Source organism: Sebastes umbrosus, chromosome 20 (genome assembly GCF_015220745.1).
Source record: "Sebastes umbrosus isolate fSebUmb1 chromosome 20, fSebUmb1.pri, whole genome shotgun sequence".
In the NCBI taxonomy this organism is placed as follows: Eukaryota; Metazoa; Chordata; class Actinopteri; order Perciformes; family Sebastidae; genus Sebastes; species Sebastes umbrosus.
The window spans coordinates 10,261,126-10,284,580 of NC_051288.1; the positions used below are offsets into that span (position 1 = coordinate 10,261,126).

A 23,455-nucleotide genomic window follows, 5' to 3' on the forward strand; every position below is an offset into this window, starting at 1 on the left:
TGCCCTGTTGCTGAAATGTGCTCTACAAATAAAGCTGCCTTGCCTTGCCTTTGAAAATCGCCATGCCAGTTTTTACTCGCCAAAATTAAGCGCACTTTTCATCAAACTCACTTTTTTTTTATAATATGGCACCTTTAAATCAGCAGCATGTTCCTGTAGTGACCACTAGATGGCAGTGTTTGACCGTCCTGCTCTGACCGGATGTGACGTGCAGGGATCTGATCTGCCGCTTCCTTTAACGGTGGGCGTTTTTCCCCTCAGTCTTGCCTCCAGAGTTTTTTTCCTGGGTGTTGCCAGCCTGGATTACAATCTAGGAGTTTCACCGGGTGTTTGCTGAGAAGAAGGAAGAGAGAAGCCGGATAATATCTGTTAACGACAACATCTATCAACTTTATTAGCACCGCTTATCAAAACCCTCTGACTTTGTTAAACGTTTACTTTACAAGCGACTCTTCATTTCTCTGTAACCGACGTCGAGCTGCTGCAGCGAGGTTACCATCGAGAGAGAGAGGCGTCCTGATGCAGGCCATTAAGTGTGTGGTGGTGGGCGACGGGTGAGTTAAACCATCTCTTTTCATCCTTACTTTGACTCTTCAATGTCCTGATTGTACTCACACAGTCAGGGTTTAAAAGCCAGCATACTTGTTGTGGTTGACCCAGTTAACCAGCAGTTGTCTAACGAGCCTCAGATAGATCAGAGAGAGCATGCCTTAACTTGAGCGACAGCTGTTGTTGTTGTGCTGCTCTCTGGTCCAGCTGGGTCAGACAGATTTATCTACATTGCTCTGGTTAGGTGGGACTGAAAAGGGGTCACAGCATGTCATTTATTAGACACATGACTCAGGCTGTCCATGTGCACAGATAAGATACTTTTTTTTTTTTATATTGTTCACTATTTAATATTAAATCTGTTGTGCACACTTTGTATGTTTTTCACTATCAATGCAGCCACTCAAGGCCTTGAAACAACATTTATTTTTTGTTGTATTAAAGGTCCCATATCGTGCTCATTTTCAAGTTCATATTTGTATTTTGTGTTTCTAGTAGAACATGTTTACATGCTGTAATGTTAAAAAAAAAACTTTATTTTCCTCATACTCTCAGCCTGAATATGCCTGTATTTACCCTCTGTCTGAAACGCTCCGTTTTAGCGCATTTTGACAGAATTGCAACAGAATTGCAACAGAATTGCGTTGCTAGTCACAACAGTTTGGGTCCATGTGTACTTCCTGTCAGCTGATGACATTCACATACACTGCAACAGGAATAAACTGGGACACATTTAGAACGTTTACGTTTAAAGTTGTGTCAAGGGTCTAAATATTGTACATTTGTGACGTCACAAATGGACAGAAATCCTGACAGCTTGTTTCAAATGTAGAGTTTCTGAATACGGGCTGTGTGTATTTCCCTGTTGATTGAGTGTTTCGATACTTTCACAGTATTTATTTAGGACTTAAGCCTGCTTTATAATAAAAAAACATGAAAATCTCACTTTTTTTATAATATGTCCCCTTTAAATGAAAATTAAGGTCCCACCCCAACTTAATAGGATCCCTTTGATGTATTTAAAACCGATGTCTTAGTCTGAACAGTAGCTAGTAATTATTCTCAATAATCTAAAGAACCCAGTCCATTTTTGGATTATACTATAGAGCACAAAATGGAGCATTTATAGCCAGCAAAAGCTTGGTATTTTTACTTGGTACATTCCTTAAAAACACGGAAAAAAAAAAAAACTGTGAACTTACAAAACGCATCATTCCTTGTTAGGCATGAAATGTGCTGTGTTTCAACAGAGGTTCACCATTTTATTATAAAAACTTTTAGAACAACATTTAAATATTGAATAAAAAAATAAAGCAACTTTAAATAAAATAAATAAAAAAGAGCATTACCTGCATAAGACTAAACTGAGGAATAAAAGTGGATAGAGAATAAGCAAATCACTGACCTTGATTGACCTCAAAACACTACTTTAAACATTGTAATACATACAGATTTATTATTTCTGATCGGACAATGCCATTTTTATAAGACTTTTTTTAGCTCTTGTCATCATTTTCAGGTAGCTGTTCTGACCTCTGATAGTTCACAATAAATGGCATTTAATGTTTTCAGACAGATAAATGCAAAATTCCAGTATTTTATTTTCACATCTTTAATATGCAAATGTATCTATTAAATTATTTTTGCTAATTGAAAAGTTGTAATGCTTTTGCTATTTTTTATAATGGTATTGCCTCTGTTTGTATATGTCATTGTTGTCTTGTTTTCCCTTTCTTTGTTTTTGTAATTGACTCAATGTCCTTGTAAATGAGGATCGTTCCTCAATAATCTTTCGGGGAAATAAATATAGGTTGAATGAATGAATGAAAGTTATTAGCACTCTTTGGGATTTATACCTGACCATTTTTCAGCTCAACTATGGACATTGTCACAAGTTTGTATTGTAATATTAAATATAGTTACACGCGATTATTTTGTCGTCAGCTTTTAGTATCATTCCATGGAGAGAAACGGCATGCCATGACAGCAGAGCATTTCATGTAGTAGGTCAGTCCATTGACTGCTTGTCTAGGACATTGTTTTCTTAAACCAAAGCTTAGATCTGGCAAAGTCATACTTGAAAGATATCGGCCACGATAACAGAGTCACATACACAATTTGCAATCCTGAATAAATGACTGAGGGGACTGTTGGTTTAATTTTTAAGCTGTAGTGGTGTACAAAGTCTTGCCTTTTCATCTGATGTGTTATTGACCCTGTGCTCACATCTTGTATCCGTTAACCCTAAGAGACCCAACATAGACCCGTTTATGTCTTTTTTAGGGTGTTACAGGGGGGTCTTTAGGGGGATATAGCAGGTCAACAGTAGATGTCACATAGAAGTGGTGTACATCATCTGAAAGCTGGGAACCTGAAGATTAATTTGAGATGCAGCTCAGCACTGTGTGTCAAGTTGTTTTAGTCATAAATCAGGAATAAACGTGAATTAATGAATTGATTCAAATAAATAGTAAAAGTGTATAAGGGCTAAGAATATCATGATGGAAGTATATGAAGGCCATTCCCATACTCGCTTATGTCTCATAATTTGTTGCAGCAATTTTTGGGTTGATACCGTTTGTTACAGAGATTTAGTACTAAATTAAAACATTTTTTACCACTCGAGAATTGATAAAAAATGATCAATAATCCTTCCAAAATACCACATTAAGACACCCGAGACCTTGAGGTGTCTTAATGTAGAGAAAGCCATGCTGTGATTTTGGTGTCAAAATCTTTTGACATTTGGAGATTTCTGCGAGAATTGCATTTTTTCTGCGATTGGATGGCACTTCTGTTCTGGAAACTGCTCACAAAGTGACTTATTGTCTATATACCTAGGAAAGCCACGCATCGCCTGAATGCCCTAGGTCTCTAGTTATAAATTAACACATTTATACTGCATTCAAAAAAACTATCTGGTTTTTCCCCAAACTGCATGTGATTATCATAAAGTGGGCACGTCTGTAAAGAGGAGACTCGTGGGTACCCATAGAACCCATTTTCATTCACATATCTTGAGGTCAGAGGTCAAGGGACCCCTTTGAAAATGGCAATTTGAGTTTTTCCCATGCCAAAATGTAGCCTAAATTCAAAGTGTTATTTAGCCTCCTCTCAACCATAAAACTGAGCCTGCTACAGCCTCTGAAAGACAGTAAAGTCGGTCGAGATCGCCGGCGATCAGAGGGTAGATATATTTATTTGACGACTGTAAAAGTAAACACAAGACTGCAAACACCCAGTCCTGACACAATTTCACTCAAGAATATACCGTAATTATAAAAACTGTGCGAATAAATTAAGCAGCGATGTCCAGGTCTCATCATTGTATTTTCTCCTCTCCTTTCTAATCCCAGGGCGGTGGGTAAAACATGCCTGCTCATCAGCTACACTACCAATGCCTTCCCTGGAGAGTACATCCCCACAGTGTAAGTAACACACACAGACACACACACCTCACATAAACAGCTCTGATATGGAGATGGTCAGCAGTTTGTTGAGAAATGTATTAACATCTATGCACAAGTTTCTCCTCACTGTATTGTACATTAAGATAAGACTTTATTTATCCTGAGGGAAATTGTTTAAATGCTTAATTTGTAACCTAACCACCACCTCCCTTCCTGCAGCTTTGACAACTACTCCGCCAATGTGATGGTCGATGGGAAACCAGTAAACCTGGGCCTGTGGGATACAGCCGGACAGGAGGACTACGACAGGCTCAGGCCTCTGTCCTACCCACAGACGGTATGTATATGCATTCACGCGCAGCATTAACAACCGCTTGTCTCAGACCACTGCCGTGCACAGACTAGTATCAGCCAGACACTGTTTTCACTTTGCCTGAATTGATTTGGAGTTATTCACTGGCCTGTAATGCTTAAGACAGTCTTTGCACTCAGCAGAGTAGAGCCTTGTATCCATAGTACCTATACACTGTCTGGAGGAAGTGAAAGGGAGCTCTTGTTTGCACTCTTTGTCCTGACAACAAACTGGCCTCTGTGCCAAAGACTCACAGGGAGCTGAGAGTTGGAGTCAGTGTGTATTTAACCAACACAGTCCAGATTTGTCTAGTTTTGTGAACCCTCATATCTGAACATTTGGGGTCCATTAAGTCAATATTTTATGCTATAGCTTCAGCATCACAGTGTTGATCCATTTTAAGATTTGTTTGTCCCAGTTGCAACAGAAACATCTCCACAGTGCTGATTTAAGTTTTCAATGTTGTATTGATGTTCATCATTTTCCCTCCTCAGGATGTGTTCCTGATTTGCTTTTCACTAGTCAGTCCAGCCTCCTTTGAAAACGTCCGTGCCAAGGTGAGAACAACCTGCTCTTTATCTCTGCAGATTGTCACATCTGCATATAATGGTCATATTAGGTTGCCTGTTTTCCATCAAATGTCCTGGTCAGATGGGTGGATTTCAGCCATTTGATTTGAACCATTTTTGACACAACTCTAAAATAAGGGTATTTTTATATTAGGTACAATTTGATTCGTACCGTGCTCGAGTACGATTGCTCCCTCTCTTCACTCCCCCGCCACTCAGCTTTCACATTAGTTAAGTTGTTCTGTACCCAAGTACATTTGCGTCATCATCCAACGTGTATTTGTTTCTGCATTTTATGTTGAGATCAGCTGTTCTAGTGGCGGAGCATACGTAAAACACTTTATTCAAAACTTGACAGAAACAAAATAAAACTCACCAAAAACCGTCGTTGTTAGTCTTTCCAACAATCACCATCTCTGGTTTGGTAAAATAAACCCTTATTTCACAGAGTTTGATATCAAAGTATGCCGACTCTACGCTCTGGGCCCGTTCAGACGTGGCACTAACATGCGTCTTGAGTGACCGCAGACGTTGTGACGTAATGTTGCAGGAAAGTCAGTAGTAATATCCTACATATTCATGAATTTGAGTACATTTTATTAACATCAAAAATATAAGGTTATCACCAGAACGAAAACACTGACACATCCCCCACAGTATGATAATAATGCACTTTGCGTGCTTAGTCTGATAGTCTGTAGATATGTTGACTATAAATAAGATGTATTACATAATTTAATGACAATGTGCAAAACGTTACGCACAAGACCATTCAAAATGTTGTTAGATGTAACGACGTAGCCATAGAAAGACATATTTCCAGGCAAAAACCAACTGTCAGTGTTGATCATCTGCAGATGGACCTTGACTTTGCCCTTAGTTTGCAAAATTCTGATTTTCGTATGGAGCATTGTATTGCTTTATGGAAATGTATGTTTTTTTATCATTTTAAAACTTCTTCAGAGGTAATGGTTAAATAGAAATGGATTATTTGAAGTTCAGTTGGTAAAGTAACAGGAATAAATGCCATATATTGTAACAGCAGGACTGACAATTGTCCAGTGTATTCTCTCTCAGAGGTCACATCATGTTGAATTTGGATAAGAACCTCTATCCAAAGAAATCTCTTCTGTTGTCAACCTGCTCACATTCCACACTGTCTGCCATACTGTCCCTCTGCATCCCGCCAGCTCTGACTCTATCCCCCTCTCTCCTCCTTCAGTGGTACCCTGAGGTGAGACACCACTGCCCGAACACGCCCATCATCCTGGTGGGCACCAAGCTGGATCTGAGAGACGACAAGGACACTATCGAAAAACTCAAGGAGAAGAAACTCACCCCCATCACCTACCCTCAGGGCTTGGCCATGGCTAAAGAAATAAGTCAGTTCAAACACCACGCATACACAGATAAAATGTTTAAATGATTTTAAGGTTGAGGCTGTTAAGCATGCAGGAGACCAGAGAGAAAGACGTTGTGTGTTCAGCTTTCAGTGCGTTTGTAGTTTGTAGCTTGTAACTGAATCTCTTGCATCCCCTGTTTGTTGCCTACTTTCAAATATCTGCAACCATCTGTCAAATACAGTAACAGAATCTTGATTCATAATCGATTAGTGCTGCCTAGTTTGTTTTCGTGAGCTGTGATTGACAGCTACTGTAGAGACAGCTCGGCTGATTGGTTTTGACTCGGGCGCCGTGGAATCTTGCAAATGCCATAGAGAAGGCAGAGGAAAATTACTTTTTTTCAGATTACCAGTCTCATGCACTACTGTCCTGATATAGTTACAGTTTTATAGAAATAACTTTTTATCATATTTGCTCAAAGTTACCCAACTGCAGCTTTCAGAACGTACTTTGTTTATTCATTTTGGTTGTTAAAGCAGCAGTCGGCGAGATTAGATTGGAGCAAAATGATTTAAAAATCATTATTTTTATTTTCATAAAACGGTCACTATATCCTGACAGTAGTGCATGAGACAGTTAATCTGAAAGAAATCGTGTGCCTCTGTGTCCTCCGGTGTCCTCCAGTGCTCCTAATGGCATTTGCAAAATTTCACAGACCGGAGGAAAACAACCAATCAGAGCCAAGCTGGAGCCTTGTCGTCTCTGAGCAGCTGTCAATCACTCGCAAACTCCGATCAAACGGTGAAACTAGGCAGCGCTGATCAAATATGAATCAATATTCTGTTACTGTAATGCCTATTTCTCATGTAAAATGTTTTCAGAAACATCTTGTAGTGCACTGTTTAGCTGTAAAATAAGAAAGTTTATGACCCCGCAGCGATGTTGAGATCTGTTGAGGAAATAGTACCGCCCACCAGCCGGAGCAAACTTTCTAATTTTAGAGCTAAACAGTGCGCTAAAAGATGTTACTGAAAACATTTGAGGCGAGAAATAGGCATTAGAGTAACAGAATATTGAATAATATTTAATCAGCGCTGCCTAGTTTGACCGTTTGATCAGAATTTGCGAGTGATTGACAGCTGCCTCCTCTGAATGAAGTCTGAAAACAGAGCCATGAGGAGGTGCAGAAGTGTAGTTTTCTCTCGGAGCACTAGAATTACAATATGCTAAAAGGTTATTATGACATTTTTGCCCAATGTTGCCAAAAACATTCTGCCTACTGAAGCTTTAACCTAACTTTAAATTCACTTCCAGCTATCATTTAAAGGGTATTAAAAAGCCATATTTGTTCTAAAAACCTTATGCACCCCAGATTTTGTTGGAATTTTACAGTGTACAGTCATACTGCTAAATGTATTCAAGCTTTAAAATATGTTCTGTATGTATGATGATTGCATGCGACCAAAAACAAGTTTGGTTTGCTGACTTGTTCCTCTGCTTTTCCTCCTCCGCCCACCAGGTTCAGTGAAGTATCTGGAGTGCTCCGCTTTGACGCAGCGCGGCCTTAAGACGGTGTTTGACGAAGCCATCAGGGCGGTCCTCTGCCCCCCACCCGCCAAGAAGAAGAGGAGGAAGTGCAGAATATTGTAATGGGGAGAACCACAGGGAGAAGGAAACACGGTTGCAGTCAGAACTCAGCTACTCAGAGGGAAGAAGATGATGGCTGGGTTCCCCAAATATCTATTCACCCCCTGTGTCCTTGCTTACATAGAAGCTCTGGTTAGATCAGACTTCCATCTGAAAGAACTCGACAGATTTAAGCAGCGCCGAAGGTTTTTTTCTGTCAGATCTGGTTTCTGTTTGCTTACATCTGTTTAGTCCTTTCAGATTGACTGGAATGAAGTGCTAAGACCTCTGGGAATATGAGGGTGGGAGATTTTGATTTTGGATCTGGGGGTTGATTTTAAGGAGAAAGAGGGAGGATTTTACAAAAAAAAAAAAAAAAATCATGGCATTTTTCTCAGACATTGTGAAGAAACACTACTTGAATGTGATTTTATCATGACGTTATCGTAGATTTAACTCTAAAAGAGGAGGAGGTCCCGCACTGCACTCTTTCCCCTACACACTACAAGATTCCTGCTGCCTTGATGAAATTTTACTTTAAGAAAAAAAATGTTTTTTTAGAAACTCTAATTTCTCCTTTTTTTTTTATTGTCAGTCTCTTGTCACCAGTGGTTGACGGACCGTTTTTGTTTACATGTGTCATCTGACTAGACTGAGGTGTTGCCAAAACTCAGTCAACGGTCATCACTTTGTAGTCACTAAATGAACACTAAAAACGTCTCTTTCCTTTTTAATTTTTGTTTTAACCATGCAGAAACAGTTTAACCCTTAAATGACTTAAAAAGAATTGTTGTAGCAGCTGCTAAGATAAGTAATAATGACTCTCTACAATTAACAAGCATTTAAAACACACAGTCTCTGCTAGATATTTAACAGGTGATTATCTCGTTTTGTTCCTAAAAGCGTTTTCTAGGTGAATCCATTGCTCTCTTCTCGCTATGTGTTAAATCAACACACAGTATTTTATGACCGACTGTCAGGCATGTGAAGGTGCAGTGCAGCCAGTGTTGTTGTGCTGGTTCATTCTCAGTCTGTAAAGGTTATATCATTTCAAGTTCACACTTGTTCTTGCTAATTTCGACCACATCTTTTACTGTTTTTTATGAAGTCTACGAGGCCAGTGTATTTGCACTCGTAGGATGCAACTGGTTTTAATGTCTTGGTTGTACAATATGAGCAGTAACTATTCAGCAAATACATTTTATTTTGATATGAGCAATGATCAAATTTCATGGGTGCTCTTAGGAACCACTGTAGATCTGGACTAATTTTATCAGTGTTTCAATGGGGCAGTGGAAGTGCACACTTGGATTTACTTTCTTGCTAAATGTGGTTTCATTTTCACTTAGTAATATGCATATTTTCTTTTTTTTTAGCAAATAAAATCATTGAAAATGAATTCTGTTGAATTTATATTTTCTATTCAAACACAAACAGTTCCGGGGAAATAATATAATCAAGGGATGCAAGTAATGATTTTTGTTTGTTTGAAAATGAAAACAGCATTTGACATTTCATTTTCAAAGATCTAACCTGCAGTGGACAATATTCAAATGCAATAAGTGGAACAGCTCCCCCAGGCTATTGCATTTACATTTTCACGTCACCACGCTCTTATGGTGTCAAAATGAAAATGAAAATCAGTCCTCTCAGCAAGGCGGGTCTTAAGTTAGGATGTCACTTCCTCGCTCAGTGACTAATGCTGCGTTCCCGCACAGAGGTCGGAATTTCCCCAACTGAAATTTCCAACTTCCGACCTCAGTTCTGAGGAAGTGTTATTTATTTTTCATCAAATTTCTCAGGAGAACGAATTTGATAAAGAGAATATGATTATTTGTGTGTATGTGTGTGTGTGTGTGTATATATATATAGATATAGATATAGATTATTATGCATATCTATATCTATATCTATATCAATGGTTCAGGCTGGTGGTGGTGGTGGTGGTGTAATGGTGTAGGGGATATTTTCTTGGCACACTTTGGGCCCCTTAGTACCAATTGAGCATCGTTTAAACGCCACGGCCTACCTGAGTATTGTTGCTGACCATGTCCATCACTTTATGACCACAGTGTACCAATCTTCTGATGGCTACTTCCAGCAGGATAATGTCACAAAACTCAAATCATGTCAAACTGGTTTCTTGAACATGACAATGAGTTCACTGTACTCCAATGGCTTCCACAGTCACCAGATCTCAATCCAATAGAGCACCTTTTGGATGTGGTGGAACGGGAGATTCGCATTATGGATGTGCAGCCGACAAATCTGCAGCAACTGCGTGATGCTATCATGTCAATATGGACCAAAATCTCTGAGGAATGTTTCCAACACCTTGTTGAATCTATGCTACGAAGAATTAAGGCAGTTCTGAAGGCAAAAGGGGGTCCAATCCGGTACAAGCAAGGTTTACCTAAGTAAGTGGCCAGTGAGTGTATATATATGATTTTTTTTAATTTAATGAACATACTATACTATGACTTTTTTAATTTTTTATGACATACTACACTGACTTTTTATTTTCTTCGACATACTATAGTATGACTTTTATTTTTTTGACATAATATACTATGACTTATTTTTTTTACATACTATACTATGATATTTTCTCAACGTACTATACTATGACTTTTTTTCCAACATACTATAATGTGACTTTTTTTTTTTTTTAGACATACTGTACTATGACTTTTTTAAATTTTTTCGACATACTATACTATGACTTTTTTTCCAACATACTATACTATCGACTTATTTTCATTTTTTTTACATACTATACTATGAATTTTTTTTTTTTAATTAACTTCCTATACTATGACTTTATTTTATTTAATGAACATATTATACTATGACCTATCTCCAGGGCCGGAGTCTCTGTTGTACTCTGCTCCTCTGCTCCTCTGCCTGCCTGCCTGCACTCAGCTCGCTCCACCTCACGTGCATGCGCGCACACTACACACTGCGGAAGAGTTAGTAGCTCTGAGAATATTTAGTGAATGTACAGTGGACTGTTGGTCTGGCTCCTCCAGACCAACAGAGGTTTTCCGTATCTTGTGAAGTGACGGGGCTCCGCAAGCGAGTCATTTATCGTCTCTGAACCGGGTGCCGTTGTCTCCCTCCGGCCGTGGTCGGGAGGCTGAAGCAGGAAAAGCCAACACTAGGATCAGCATCGATTCATGGAGAGACCTTCGTCTGGTCAGCTAACATTACTGCCAAGCAGCTGAAATATAGAGAGATATTGTGGTTTTAGCTGACATGTGTCGCCTCACTGTTTTGTGCGGCGCTCGTTCATGTCTATGTAGAGCGAGCACAAGCACGACGCTGACTTTCGTTGACTTAACGGCCACAGGTGTCGCTGTTAACAAGCATTTCTGATTCTTACAAACAGTCCCTTTAAGTCTTTGGAAATGAAATGTCAAATGCCGTTTTCCTTTTCAAATAGTTTGAAAATTGCATTTTAATCGTGACTTAAATAATGCTTGCACAAATGGAAAATCAGGTTACATTCTGACCCATTGCTTGTATTGCATTTTAATTTTCAAATTTGATTGAACATTTAAATAGTATCCACTGTACAGCAAGTTAAGTCTTTGAACATGAAATGTCAAATACCGTTTTCATTTTCAAATTGTCGGAAAATTGCATTTGCATTTTGACTTAAATATTGCTTGCACAGAAGGAAAATCCGGTCACATTGTTTATATTGCTTTTTAATTTACAGTGGGGTATAACTTTGAAAATTTAAATGTCAAACAGCTTTATATGGTCCAAGAACGCCCTTGCGAGTATGTGAAAATGAAAACTGTATTGTTGCATTTTCATTTTTAATCACATATGTATGTGTAACATTATAATATTGTGGAATTACATTTTCAAGTTTACATTATTTTAATAAAGTCCCCCTCTGTGCTATGATAACTCAATATCAACAAATCAAGAATGAAAAAAGTGTTATTTATGTAATAGCAAGCAACTTTATTGGAAGAAACATCACAGCAAAAAATTATGTAGTTGTTTTTTACTTAGAAATTGCAAGTGGGCTTATATGGTGTGTGGGCTTAATAGGGACGTATACCCTAAATGATTAATCAACTAAGCATTTCAGCATTAAATATACAGCTCAATGGCAAAATCGGTGTACTTATTTTAGGAGGTTTATCAGCAGTGTTTTTTTTATATAAAGTGGAGTAAAAATCCATTTGGACTGAATAGTGTATTATTTTCTCTCCTGTCTTAGATTGCCTTGATCTTGACCAGCTTGTGTGCCATAAAGGTCAAACAGAGAGGTCAAGATTGAAGTACATGGCCACTTCATAGTTTTCTGTTTTTTGCGTTCCATTGGTCAAATACCAGCTGAGCAGACACAGCATCTTCAACTCCCATTCCTGTTGTAAAAAACAAAACAAGTCTTAATGTACTGAAATAATACCTTCCACATAATATGGACTAGGCATACATGAAGTAGGGCTTACCAAGGGATTTGAACACGGTTGTCTTCTCTCTGTGGGCAGGTTTTGTCCCATTAATAACATCTCCGAGCTCTGCAAACACCTCAACCTAAAACAAGATATTTTATTCTACACATATTCTGAAAAGGGAGCCAGTAACACACACTTCAGTTATCTTATTGAGGCAGTTAGAAAGCACAAAGACAGACTCACCCCGGAGAGGATGACGTCGCCGGACTCTGTCATTGCTCCCTCCCTGCTGTCAGCGTACACCACCGCCTCCTTCATCAACACGTCGTCCAGCTCCCGCCAGTCTGGCCTGCAAGCTCCGACCGCTGCTCGGCAACAGGAGATAATCACAGTGGGAAATGCTGATCTAAAAATGTCACCTGTGTCCTCTTTAATTTTGTTTGTGTGTCGATTATTTCTTCTCACCTGCCACGTGGGCTCCTGGTTTGACCCACCGACCAAAAAGCACTGGTTCTGTACTTCTGGTTACCGTCACTATGGCATCTGCTCCCCTCACCGCCTCCTCCACTGAGGCACACGCCTTCACCGGACCGCTGACAGAGCTGCAAAACCTCTCCGCTCCCTGTTTTGAGCAGCTCCATACACGCACCTGTAGCGAGGATCCAGGAGAAGTGTAACAGTTTGGGAAAAACATATGTATATCAAATAATTACAAAACTAAATTCAACAGTATTCAATTAGTTCTCAATGTTTTAAGTTAGTTAGTTGTTCATGTATTTTTAAAGGATTTAAAGCTAGAAATACATTTATATATCACCATACAGTATTGGTGGTATTTGTACCAGACAATTCCCTAAAAACACAACCTGTTGTTTTTACACTTGTTGCTTGTCTGTATATATATATATATTGCTTGTCTGTATATATATATATATATATATATACATATATATATATATATATATAAATATTTTTTTTTTTTATTATTATTTTTTTTTATTTAAATGTATTGTTATTTATTATTAAAATAATAAATTGTACTCCAGCAAATTGGTAAAAAATCTTCAAAATTAACCGGAATTATTTAAATGAATTACAATTCAAGTGTAAATCTTTTTAATGTAGCAACAAATTGGACAAAACTTAAACAGGAATTCAAATTCCCGTATATAATGTAATAGTTTAGTAACATAGAACTGAATTGAATAGATCGGACCCATTGTCACCGATACCCGGTCCAGCTATTTGAGTCGGTATCGGCCCAATATCCAATCAGGTATCGGTGCATCCCTACCTGGCAGTAGCTTTATGCTTAGCATACAGGCATGAGTGGTATCAATCTTCTCATCTAACTCTGGGCAAGAATGCCGATGAATTTATTTGCCATTTGGAGTTCATAAAGTATATAAGTTAATGATTTTTGTGTAAATGACAATTTAGTGTTGTCCCACTTTATCAGTCACATGCAAATAAAGTGGTTCCTTGTATTTACCTCTTTAAATGAAAACATTTCTGTGAAGGCGTTATAATGGCTCAAGGCCTGTTTGCCAGTCCCCAAGATGGCCAACACTTCTGCCTCAGGGCTCATCAGCAGCTGCGTGATAAAAACACAGCAGAACAGCGTCAGAGTCAGAACAACAGGGAAAGATTAGAGAACAGGCATGAATAGATGTTGGAAAAAATGGAAGAACCTTAGCAGAGATGGCCGAGGCTGCAGCTGTCCTCATGGCTGTGATTAATTCTCCATCTATGACCTGCAGGTTGGAAACATGTTATGTGTAGCAACTCTAAATGTAATAACTATGCATAATGTAATTATTTAAATGTGATGAAAGCTCATAATGTAATAACCAGTACATAATGTGATAAAATCATGAGCACATAACGTAAGAGTTTTGTGCTTAATGTATTAAGTTATTACATTATGAGATGTATGTTGAATAATGTTGAATAATGTAATAAATTCAGCACATTTTTTCCTGTATGGGAACCCTTCTAACATTACATTAAATACATGATGCAAGATGCATAAGAGCCAATTGGCATATTAACTATCAACCCAATGTTGGTATTGTGACATGAACAATGACATGTTACCACAAGAAACACAACCTGAAATACACGAAAACCCAGAAAACACAATTACAACTCTGAAACTCAAGAGACTGGGACATAACTGGGACATAACCTGAAATACACGAAAACCCACAAACATAATTACAACTCTGAAACTCAAGCTCTACTGGGACATAACATAATGAAAAAAAAGTAAGAATAATCAATAAACTAAATAAAAAATAAGATTATAATAAAATAGAAAATAAAATTCATATCAATAGTTTCCCCATGTACTGACCACGTTATATCACGTCATGTGACGCTATGTCACTGAGTCATATGATGTTACGTCCGTAGAATAAGTTACGTAACAAGCGTACTTATTTTAAGCCAAACCATGAAGTTTTTCTCGTACCCTTACCAAATAGTTGCCTAAACCTAACCGCAATGGTTTCAATATTAACCACATGGTACAACGTTAACCGTGACTGTTAACCATGTGCCAAAATGAAAGACACAGTTTTGTAGATTATGTAATATGGTTTACTGCTTGGAGCAGCTAACATTTATAGTAACTGGAATAATAGTGTTTGGAACAATTAGTTCACAGCCATTATATTAAATTCTGCATCATCAACTTTGTAACGGTTCTCATTTGTCCAGGTCACTGGATATCTTGTAGTCCTGAATTCTGTCACACATCCAAGAGGCTTCAACAATTTGGAACTGATTGATGAAAATGTCCGGTAGACCAAACAGACAAAGTCCAGTTGCTGTAAATTGAGGACTCCATTTGTGTCATGAAAAACTAGAAGGGTTCCTATACTTTAAGAAGAATACAAGTTGAGTCCTCTTTTTCAAAATCATTACACTGTGTGCTGAATTTATTACATCATTCAACTATTTTTTGTTTAGTTTATAATATAATGTTTTTCTCTATGTAATAAGTTATTACATTAACCACAAAACTGTTATTACGTTATGCACTCATGGTTTTCTTACATGTGTTGATTACTACATTATGAGCTTTTATTACATTTAAATTATTACATTATGAGCTTTTATTACATTATGCGTTGCTACAGGCCTGACTGGGTGACTGGCTGTTAAACTAGGGATGCACCGATACCAGATTGGATATCGGGCCGATACTGATTCAAATAGCTGGATTGGGTAACGGTGACAATGGGGCCGATCTATTCAATTCAATACTATGTTTATATACTCGCATTTTAATACCTGTCTAAATTTTGACCAATTTGTTGCTGCATTAAAAAAGTTTACACTTGTAATTCCTGTTAATTGTTGTTGCTGGTTTCCAATTTATTTTAATAATAAATAACAATTCCGTAAATTTATACATATGTAATTATTTGTTATATTTTGGTTTACAAATTTAAGAAGCCTTTACAGAGATGATGATGCAGAATTTAATATAATGGCTGTGAAATAATTGTTCCAAACATTATTATTCCAGTTACAATAAATGTTACCTGCTCCAAGCAATAAATCATATTAGATAATCTACAAAACTGTGTCTCTCATTTTGGACACTAGGTGGCTCCTGTCCGGTCATATCCTTTGGATGGGTCCAAATAAATATCGTAACGTTATATTTTATTGCTTTTGCAGATTGCCCCCGGTAGTATCTTGACGCAGAAGGTTTGCTCGTGGTTAACACCTGGTTAACAGTCATGGTTAACGTTGTAACACGTGGTTAATATTGTGAAACCATTGCGGTTGGGTTTAGGCAACTATTTGGTAAGGGTAAGAAAAAACATCATGGTTTGGCTTAAAATAAGTACGCTTGTTACGTAACTTATTCTACGGACGCAACATCATATGACTCAGTGTCATAGCGTCAAGCCTGATGATGTCTTACACATAAAAGAATAATCCTAGTCACTTCAACATAGTGAGGCATACAGCTTATTAATCAAACACTGGTATCAGATCGGTACTCGGTAAAGCCCAAGTATCAGTATTAGGAGTGAAAAAGTCAGATTGGTGCATCCCTATGTTAAACCTACCTTTGGGACCTAAATGTTTAGAGTGGTGTTTTTATACAGTTATACCCCCTAGACCTCTAGGAGAACATTTTTATTCTCTCGTTCCCTCGAGTTAGTTATGTCATTCCCTCAAGTTAGTTATCTCGTTCTCTCGAGTTAGGTATCTCGTTCCCTCGAGTTAGGTATCTCGTTCCGATATCTCGTTCCCTCGAGTTAGGTATCTCGTTCCCTTGAGTTAGTAACTCGTTCCCTCGAGTTAGGTATCTCGTTCCCTTGAGTTAGTAACTCATTCCCTCGAGTTAGGTATCTCGTTCCCTCGAGTTAGGTATCTCGTTCCCTCGAGTTAGGTATCTCCTTCCCTCGAGTTAGGTATCTCGTTCCCTCGAGTTAGGTATCTCGTTCCCTCGAGTTAGGTATCTCGTTCCCTCGAGTTAGGTATCTCGTTCCCTCGAGTTAGGTATCTCGCTTCAGTGTAGTACCACCAAAATTACTTCACACATCAATGATCTCCTCATGGTTGTACTACAACATTTAGTTTGGAAAAAATATTGTTTTGCATAATTCTTTTGAATTTGTAATGGGAAAAATATTCAATGACTTCAGTATGATGCAGTGTAGTACCACCAAAATCACTTCACACATCAATGGTCTCTTCCTGATTATACCTATTAAACTAATTAAGACATTTTGATGGCACTACACTTTATAAAAGTGAAGTTATTGAATATTTTTCCAATTAAAAATTCACCAAAATTATGCAAAAGCATATTTTTCCAAACTAAGTGTTGTAGTAGTAGTTGCAGTTTCTTTTATTTATACATGCATTAGTGTTACTCACAGCCTTCACATTCCCATACTCTGGGTCCAAAAGCACCACTGTGGCTTGCGTGGATGGCAAAGTTGAGCCATCCTCCCTCTTGTAGAAACACACAAACTTTGTGCACAAGAGTCCATCATTCTCCATGTATGTGGGCATCAATCCCATGAAGCTGTAACAGGAGAAGGAGAGAGTGAGCACAGCAATAGCAACAGCGTGTCAATGATTAATTTAAGACTGAACTTTCATAGTTGGTGTGAATGCTGGTAGCAACAACATATGTTATTCTACTGAGTTTATTTTTATTTTTCGTCAGACAACTTTTTTTGCAACGCTACTCGTTCCACATTTTTCAACATAGAAACTCCATTCAAACATCAAAACATGCAGCTCAATTAGGACATGATGGCTATTACTTTTGTCATTCATAACTTTCATATTTTCAGAATTATTAACCATAATTCATCAAAAATTCTCCATTGAAATGAATGGAAGAAATGTTCCGAATTTAAACATTCTCAAGCATTTTCAACTCTTCACTGCTCATTCATACTTTCACCTAGAAACTCCATTCAAACTGTAAAATGTTCCACATCTTAGAACAGGAAATCTAGGGATTCACCTATTTTTTCAAAATAAAAGCCCAAGGAGGTAACTTTCTTAACAGGGAACTCAGAACTAACTATTTATAAGGCTTCAGCTGCTTTTAATGCAATTACAACTTCTATTTACTGATTCATAATCTTTTGATTCTGATTCTGTATCCTTCTTCATACAGATTAAAGCCAGCAGTGCAGTCTAGTGTCAGCTATTCAAAAACCTTCAAATATTCAACATCTTTTATACACTATTGGTATTATTCAACTTTTCAATGATATTCATACAAATTAAACCCATTCCCACTTTTCCATCTATTCCTACTACTTCACCTTCTTACAACATTTAAGCCAGCATTACAACGTAGCGTCAGCTCTTCAGCAGACAGCATTCACACTGACAGCATTCATTGCTTTTCTAGTTACCCGTGGTGTTTCTGCAGCGGCACCGTGGTGCGCACCGGCTGGATCACCTCCTTGCTGTCTCGTCTGGAGAACTTCCCCAAAGCTTCCTCCAGACGAGGGACAAGCTCTCTGAGATGCAGCAGACGCTCCACTTCATGCTCCCAGATAATAACAGGAGGCCCGGCCATTGCTTCCGCTTCTCTGATTCAGAGGAGTCGGTTAACTGGAGAGAGTTTGGTCCAAAGTTTGAGGTGAACGAGTTGCATTCAAGAGCCGCAGTGAGGTTAAACACTATGGTGGGGGGTGGGCAGCAAGCACGTCAATCATTCATCACCATGCACCGACTATGCATATAAAAAAATAAATCTATCAGACTGGCACCGCCCACAAATGCCCGTATGTGTGTGAAAAAGCAAAAATAAATAATAAAATAATAAATAAAATAAAATAATAAAATGTGTTTTTTTTTTATTTTTATAATGACTCGACATTCACTTGAGTATTTTTATGATCTTGCATCGGAATTTTTTCAGATCCACTGTAGTATCCGAGTACTTATTCCATCACTGTTCATCACTATTATTAATGATGCATTTTAATCTAGTAGCTGGTCCATGGATAAAGGATTTTAACATATTGTCTCATATTGAATTTTATGACGGAGTATTAGGGTCACATTGAGGGAAAAAATAAATCGGAGATTTCGAGAATAAAGTCATAAATTTATGAGAAAAAAGTCGTAATATTACGAGAATAAAGTTGTAATTTTACGAGAAAAAAGTCGTAATATACAAGAATAAAGTTGTAATTCTACAAGAAAAAAAGTCGATATCTTACGAGAATAAAGTTGTAATTTTACGAGAATAAAGTCATAATATTACGAGAATAAAGTTGTAATTTTACGAGAAAAAAGTCGTAATATTACGAGAATAAAGTCGTAATTTCACGTTTTATTTTAGAGGGGAAATAGAGCAGTGTGCCGGCTGTGTGAAAATGAGGAACGTGGAGCATCTTGTGAAGTTATACTTTAGTAAAGGTTTCACAAATAAGGAAATAGATCGTGCAAGAAACTGCATTTATTCCAAAGAAATAAACCGAGACAAACAGCTGCTATCCGTCCAGAAGGAGGCTCAGGCTGCTGTCCTCTCGCCCGTTTTGTTGGTTGCTGGTAATATGTTTTCCTAATATTACGACTTTTTTTCTCGTAAAGTTATGACTTTATTCTCGTAAAATTACGACTTTTTTTCTTGTAAAGTTATGACTTTATTCTCGTAATAAAATCTCAGATTGTTTCCCCCCTCAATGTGGCCCTAATACTCCATTGTAGAATCTAACCTTTTCAAATAAGAGGGTAACTAAAATTCTTTACAATAAGATTTTGTTAATTTTTCAGTTGCATGCTGCAGTCACATTACATACAGTATATTAGACTATTTAAATAATAGATAAAGGTCAGGTTAATCAATGTGAGGCTATTTGCTAAAGACAAACAATGACAATTCACCCAAGAAGCCCCTCTCTCTGGGTTCAGCGCAATGTGCCCAAAGGTGCACACTTTTAAGCAGCGAAAAGCCATCGGAAATAATGGGTTTCAGAGCAAAGTGGTGCCGTTGTCGCGTTCTTTTTGCAAGGTCCTTATAGATGGTAAATGGACTTGCATTTATATAGCACACTCAAAGCATTTTATACTACATATTCACACACACACACACACACACATTTATACACTGATGGCAGAGGCTGCCATACAAGGTGCCAACCTGCCCATGAGGATCTGATCTAAATACTCATTCACACACCGATGTCACAGCCTTCGGGAGAAATTTGGGTTTAAAAGTTTTACTCAAGGACACTTCGACATGTGACCGAAGGAGCCGAGGTTCGACCTCCGACCTTCCGATTGGACGACCCGCATTTGGCTGCAATGAAGACATGCAAACTATCTCTGCCGCACATTGCCCTACCTAGGGCTAAAATTCATATTTCTCCCCAAAAATTATTGATTTTAATATTAATTACAAATGACTTAAGGCACTTCTGATATTGTTAAAGGTTAACTACACAATCTGAATGAAAACATTTAAGAATGAAATGACCAAAACACCAGGTTTAAATAAAAAATTATTTTATTGTGAATCAAGTGATGCCTTAGCAGACTGACACACTAAAGTGGACACACTGTCCGAAGAAGTAAAAAAGGAAAACATCTACAATTTCTTGTCATGCGAAACTGTTTTTTTATCAAACAGAAGGTTATTTTCAATCTGGAATTTGTCTTCCCCCTCTTTCAAGAAGACTTTGTCACAACAGTGCAACAAAAATCAGACGAGCAGTCGCTCAATAGCCAATTGAAGAGACTGAATCTGCGGTTTGAGCTGAGACCCCTCCTTTATGGTGACTGAGGTAGCGATGACGGGGCGAGACACCCCGCAGGCCCGGCCAAGGGCCTGCTTGGAGCGGACAAACACGTACGGGACGTTCTTGTCCTCACAGAGCAGCGGCAGGTGGAGGATGATCTCCAGTGGTTCGGCATCAGCAGCCATCACAATGAACTCAGAGATGCCTCTGTTCAGGGTTTTAGTGGCTGAGGAAGAAGCAGGTTACAGTTAGTACAATGTATAACTCTTACAGTCTTTAATGCACACAACATTTAAATATATACATATCTCTCTTGGCCCTAGCTGTTATTTCTATTTCTGTGCAAGTACATTTAGAGAGATGCGTAAAAACTGGAGACAAATTCCTTGTATGCATCTACTTGACAAATAAAACTGATTCTGATTACACTGGTAGCCTATAGGCTTAGTTACCCTATCAGAATCAGCTCTAACACACTGGTTTTAGAACAGATTCTAAGATTATTCTGCAGATTGTTTTCTTGATTATTAGTCTATAATTTTTTTAAGTAGTGCAAAACTGCCATCACAACTTCCCAGAACCCAGAGCGACATCCTTAAATTACTTATTTTATTTAACGTGTAACTGTTAAATAAAACTGTTCAAAACCCAAAATGTATTTCACGTATCATCATATATTATAAAATATATAAGTCCTAATATAAAATATATAAGTCCTAATATTTGAGAAGCTGAAAAATGACTGAAAGATTAGTCAATAATCAAAAAAAGTTGGTGACTAATTTTTTTTGTTCAACTAATTGATTAATCCTTGCAGCTTTACCAAGGATAACAGTGATTTGTTAAAGACCTACAGTGAAGTTATTTTTCCAGGTTCAGTATTTTAAATGCACACATTTGTTTTTGTTTGTACTTGTTCACCTGAAGAGACCACCATGTTACATTGCTTCTTAAAGTGGCGGATAATCGGATAAACCCACATTTGAGACGTGTGTTTAGCATTATACAACATCCTCATTAACTTAAAGAAAAACAGTGCTTTCTATTGCAACAAAACTAACCTTATGTGATGATAAAACATGTAATCCCAGGTCAACAACCAGCACTACATTTTTTTAAAACATAAAAACATATTTTGTGGTGAAGTGGTATGAATCCCTATGTGTATTGAACAAGGCTTTTAATGTGCTGATTGAAATAATACCAATATATATATATATATATATATATATATATATATATATATATATATAAACTGATTTATGATTGATTTTACATTGGCTGTCAAAAGTCTGAAATTATTTAGCTCAAAAAACAACAACGTCCATTTAGCACTTCTTCAGGAGATAGTTTACTACTACTTACTTTTCAAACCAACATTTCAATTCAAATCACTTTATTTGTCCAGAGGGGCAATTGTAGAGGCTACAACGTACCACAAAATATGTTTTTATGTTTTAAAAAAATGTAGTGCTGGTTGTTGACCTGGGATTACATGTTTTATCACCACATAAGGTTAGTTTTGTTGCAACCAGGGTCTGGAAGTAACCTTTTTCCTTTAAAGAAGTTCATGTGAAAGCTCCAGAAGAGATACCAAATAGACTCAAATTAAAGGAACCAGCTTGTACGTAAACCCATTAGTTTCATTCTATTCCCAGTATGTAGGTTTCCTCACCTTCATTAGCCCCCTTCCTGAGCTGCTTGTAGTTGGAGGCTTGCTGCACCAGGTCCAGGATGGTCTTGGACAGCGTGGAGTCGGCCAGCGGGTAGGCCTTTGGGTTAACCTGAGGTTCAGTCTAATCATGGTACAAAAACACAATAAAACCACATTAACAACAGGGAAAGCAACATGTTTATACAGCGAACAAACACGAAGATGTTATGAGTTAAAGGTTAGTTCGCTCTGTAGCCGAGGTTCTTTAGCTAACAGGCAAGCTAATAGATAGCTAGCCTTCAACACTCACCATTGTAAAGTTGTTTTTCTGGTATTCCGGCCCTCTCGGCGAAATGCTTCACGGAGGACTATTGTCTTTCAACTAGGTTAGTAAGGGCAACAAGAAACTAGATTTTGTTTCCTGTATTTGATATGTTTTTGTGGCGTTAGTAACTCTCTAAGCTCTGTTGCATGCAGCCAGTTCAGACGTTCACCACACGTGTGAAGTTCCACACATGCGCACTGAGGACACCAGATCAAATCCACCGGAAGTGATCTTCCCCCTCCTCTTTTTTTTTTTAGAATCAGAATTAGAATCAGAATCAGAATCAGAATCAGAATTGTGTTTATTGCCAGGTGTAAGAGATTTACACTAGGAATTTGCTTTGGTTATGTTTTTGCAAGTCAAACAGTATAATAACAAAATAATAGATAAAAACGTTAGAATAAAATAAGAATAATAAAAAAAAAATTTAAAATCTAAGAATATCCAATATACAAAATAAGCTATAAACAAAAATAAACATGATATAAACAGATGCAAATAGTGCAAATATTGCCAGAGTGAACACATTTTTTTATTGAACAAATTCAAATTTACAAACAACATGGCTCATAGATCATTGCATTAGAGTAAAAGGACAAGTTGCATACAGAACAAGAACAGATAAAATATTATTTATTTATTATAATTATACATGAAAATAATAATAAATTTAATTAAGGGCTAGGGCTGTACCTGTAATTCATATTCTTCTATTATACTAAGAAGTTTCAATGCATTTTTGTTTTTCATGACTTTAAGGGCTTTTATGTAAGAAAGAAACTCATAAGGAAACACATTAAACCTAGGTTTTTCCCCATTGGTCTTTGTTATTATGCCTAAATGGGTTACAAGTTTAACTTACTTCTGTGTTTTACATAGAGCTATATGAACATGTGATTGGTTGCTATTTATTTTACATTATTTACTGTTTTTTTTAATATATGTACATTCTGTATTTTATTTTGT

General features: G+C 37.5%; 3 protein-coding genes across 3 annotated transcripts; 1 reads left to right on the forward strand and 2 right to left on the reverse strand.

Moving 5' to 3' along the window:
* Nucleotides 1-255: 255 nt before the first annotated feature.
* On the forward strand, nucleotides 256-9,248 carry LOC119479715 (ras-related C3 botulinum toxin substrate 1). The gene is made up of 6 exons (XM_037755623.1): nucleotides 256-554; nucleotides 3,906-3,977; nucleotides 4,179-4,296; nucleotides 4,806-4,868; nucleotides 6,103-6,262; nucleotides 7,743-9,248. Exons 1-6 carry the CDS (start codon nucleotides 520-522, stop codon nucleotides 7,871-7,873), a joined length of 579 nt encoding a protein of 192 aa, XP_037611551.1. The 5' UTR covers nucleotides 256-519; the 3' UTR covers nucleotides 7,874-9,248.
* Nucleotides 9,249-11,803: 2,555 nt separating this feature from the next.
* Nucleotides 11,804-18,487, reverse strand: crym (crystallin, mu). The gene is made up of 8 exons (XM_037753891.1): nucleotides 18,174-18,487; nucleotides 17,173-17,323; nucleotides 13,959-14,021; nucleotides 13,760-13,861; nucleotides 12,733-12,916; nucleotides 12,511-12,632; nucleotides 12,322-12,406; nucleotides 11,804-12,234 (listed from the first exon to the last, which is right to left on the reverse strand). Exons 1-8 carry the CDS (start codon nucleotides 18,338-18,340, stop codon nucleotides 12,161-12,163), a joined length of 948 nt encoding a protein of 315 aa, XP_037609819.1. The 5' UTR covers nucleotides 18,341-18,487; the 3' UTR covers nucleotides 11,804-12,160.
* Nucleotides 18,488-20,392: 1,905 nt separating this feature from the next.
* snu13b (SNU13 homolog, small nuclear ribonucleoprotein b (U4/U6.U5)) lies at nucleotides 20,393-22,687 on the reverse strand. The gene is made up of 3 exons (XM_037755141.1): nucleotides 22,475-22,687; nucleotides 22,186-22,306; nucleotides 20,393-20,736 (listed from the first exon to the last, which is right to left on the reverse strand). The coding sequence occupies exons 1-3, from the start codon at nucleotides 22,475-22,477 to the stop codon at nucleotides 20,474-20,476; spliced, it is 387 nt and encodes a 128-aa protein (XP_037611069.1). The 5' UTR covers nucleotides 22,478-22,687; the 3' UTR covers nucleotides 20,393-20,473.
* Between the last annotated feature and the right edge of the window lie 768 nt (nucleotides 22,688-23,455).